The 1,887-nt window shown below is 36.3% G+C and overlaps 1 protein-coding gene across 1 annotated transcript in view; it reads left to right on the top strand.

The window, feature by feature from the left end:
* LOC107101701 (membrane-associated guanylate kinase, WW and PDZ domain-containing protein 2-like) overlaps positions 1-1,457 on the top strand; it is a 179,847-nt gene extending 178,390 nt beyond the window's left edge. Inside the window, exon 4 of the mRNA XM_015400713.1 lies at positions 1,087-1,457. Within this exon, the coding sequence (XP_015256199.1) occupies positions 1,087-1,457 (371 nt within the window). The remainder of the gene's footprint in view (positions 1-1,086) is intronic.
* Positions 1,458-1,887: the final 430 nt, after the last annotated feature.

Genomic DNA, 1,887 nt, shown 5'->3' with positions numbered 1-1,887 from the left:
TTCATTACCAGAAATGCTAACTCAGCTAACTGCTAATACAAGATGATAAAAGTAATTAATCTTTATAACTCTGTAATCATCTCGTCTTTTTTTATGAAATATTAGCAAAACCCTGTTTAATAACGAATGCTGTCCATCGCATTAAAGACGCCAGCTGTGCTTCTGATTTCAAATGGCCAAAAGAAAAAGAATTAAAAAGTAAAACCTAATGTCTTTTTATAGTGTGATTCCTAAAGATATTTTTGTGGGTAAATCAGATATTGGCCACTAGGCTTTAATCAGTGCATCTCTCTTATGAAAGATGAGTTTTTCTTACAAATAATATAAAAAAAAATAACATATTTGTGAATAAAAAACTTGACATTTTTTAAAATGTAAATGCTGTATATATACAAGAAACTACATAATTTCCCATGATGAAATAATATTCTCTGACATTGAAAAAATGGAAATTAGCATGAAACAACCTCTAAGGTTATTTTTTAAATTTATATAAGGTCAGATTATGAAAAATGCTAGAAGTCCTTTAAGGTTTAGGTTGTAAATTTAGGAGATGGTGTCCTGGATAATTTCCAGAGTGTAAATGGAAGATTCTGGCTCCTGACCTGCATCAAAAGGACATTTTAACAGTGCAGACTCACAGCAGCCATGTTGCAGCTTCTGCCTCACCGTCTCCAGGGTTTTTTTTTTTCCAATACAGAAAGGAGAGTCGATGTACCTCAATTAAAATATCCAGATGTACATCTTATAAATTTACCTCTGCAGTTTTAAAGGACTTGTGGGATTTTTGTCACGTAATTTTCTTAATTTATAATCTCAGAAAGCTTCTGGACTTATTTCATGCAATTTGAACCTTAAAAATGTCAAAGAACATCAGTGTTTGAGATTTATGCTTTTTAGTTGAAAATTTTATTCAATTTTCTTGAAAAACTGACAACTTTTCTACATTAGCAGTTATGTGCGAATTGCAAATTGCCAGTTTATAGTCAATTTGCTCCTCTGTCGTCACATTTACAGTCATCAGAATGCAGATTTGAATCCATAGTTCTGAATTTCTTTTCTCCTCTTCTTATTTCTGCGTTGCAGATAACTTTTACGGAACCCCAAAGCCTCCAGCTGAGCCCAGCGCTCTGCTGCTAAATGTAACGGACCAGCTGCTGCCGGGCGCCAGACCCAGCTCCGAGGGCAAAAGAAAGCGGAACAAGTCAGTCAGCAACATGGAGAAAGCCAGCATCGAGCCCCCTGAGGAGGAGGAGGAGGAAAAGCCCATCGTCAATGGCAACGGCGTCGCCGTCACTCCAGGTAAGAACCCCGACAAAACCTTCAGCGAAGGACGGCCCGGCATTGTCACACCGGCCAGACCGAGGTCCCGAATCAGTTTAAAGTTAGATGCTCAGCTTCCTCAAAGGTGGTTGCTTAGCAACAGTAAAGCGCCTCCTTCGTACGAGTTTCTGTAAATATATAAAATTGCTTTAATTTTTTCACGGAATCCTTTTATTCACTCAATAATGCCATGAATTTACTGCCTGAATAATTACATTTGTAGTAAAAACATCAGATCCAACCTGAGCCTGCAGGCCTGGTACAGCGCCCAACTGACACTAGCTCATGTTTATTTATTTATTTATAGAAATGGACAAAACACTTTCACATGGTGTTTCATCCTCACGCCTTTAAAATGTGGCTTTAAAATTTCTGAAAATATGTTTGAAAAAAAAAAATAATTCACAAATAATTTCTGGAAAAATGCATTTTTGAACTTTTAGCTTCATGCCAAAATCATATTTCTGCATAGCCCAATAAAACCTTTGTGGAAAAAACATATTTAGTCCAAATTTGCTTAAGTTAAAGTCAAGATGTGGATCTATGAAGTCTTAACCTGACTCC

This window comes from Cyprinodon variegatus, unplaced genomic scaffold (genome assembly GCF_000732505.1).
Source record: "Cyprinodon variegatus isolate N-32 unplaced genomic scaffold, C_variegatus-1.0 Scaffold1136, whole genome shotgun sequence".
Classification (NCBI taxonomy): Eukaryota; Metazoa; Chordata; class Actinopteri; order Cyprinodontiformes; family Cyprinodontidae; genus Cyprinodon; species Cyprinodon variegatus.
The sequence above is the reverse complement of the archived record's forward strand: the minus strand, read 5'-3'. Positions and strand labels throughout refer to the sequence as shown.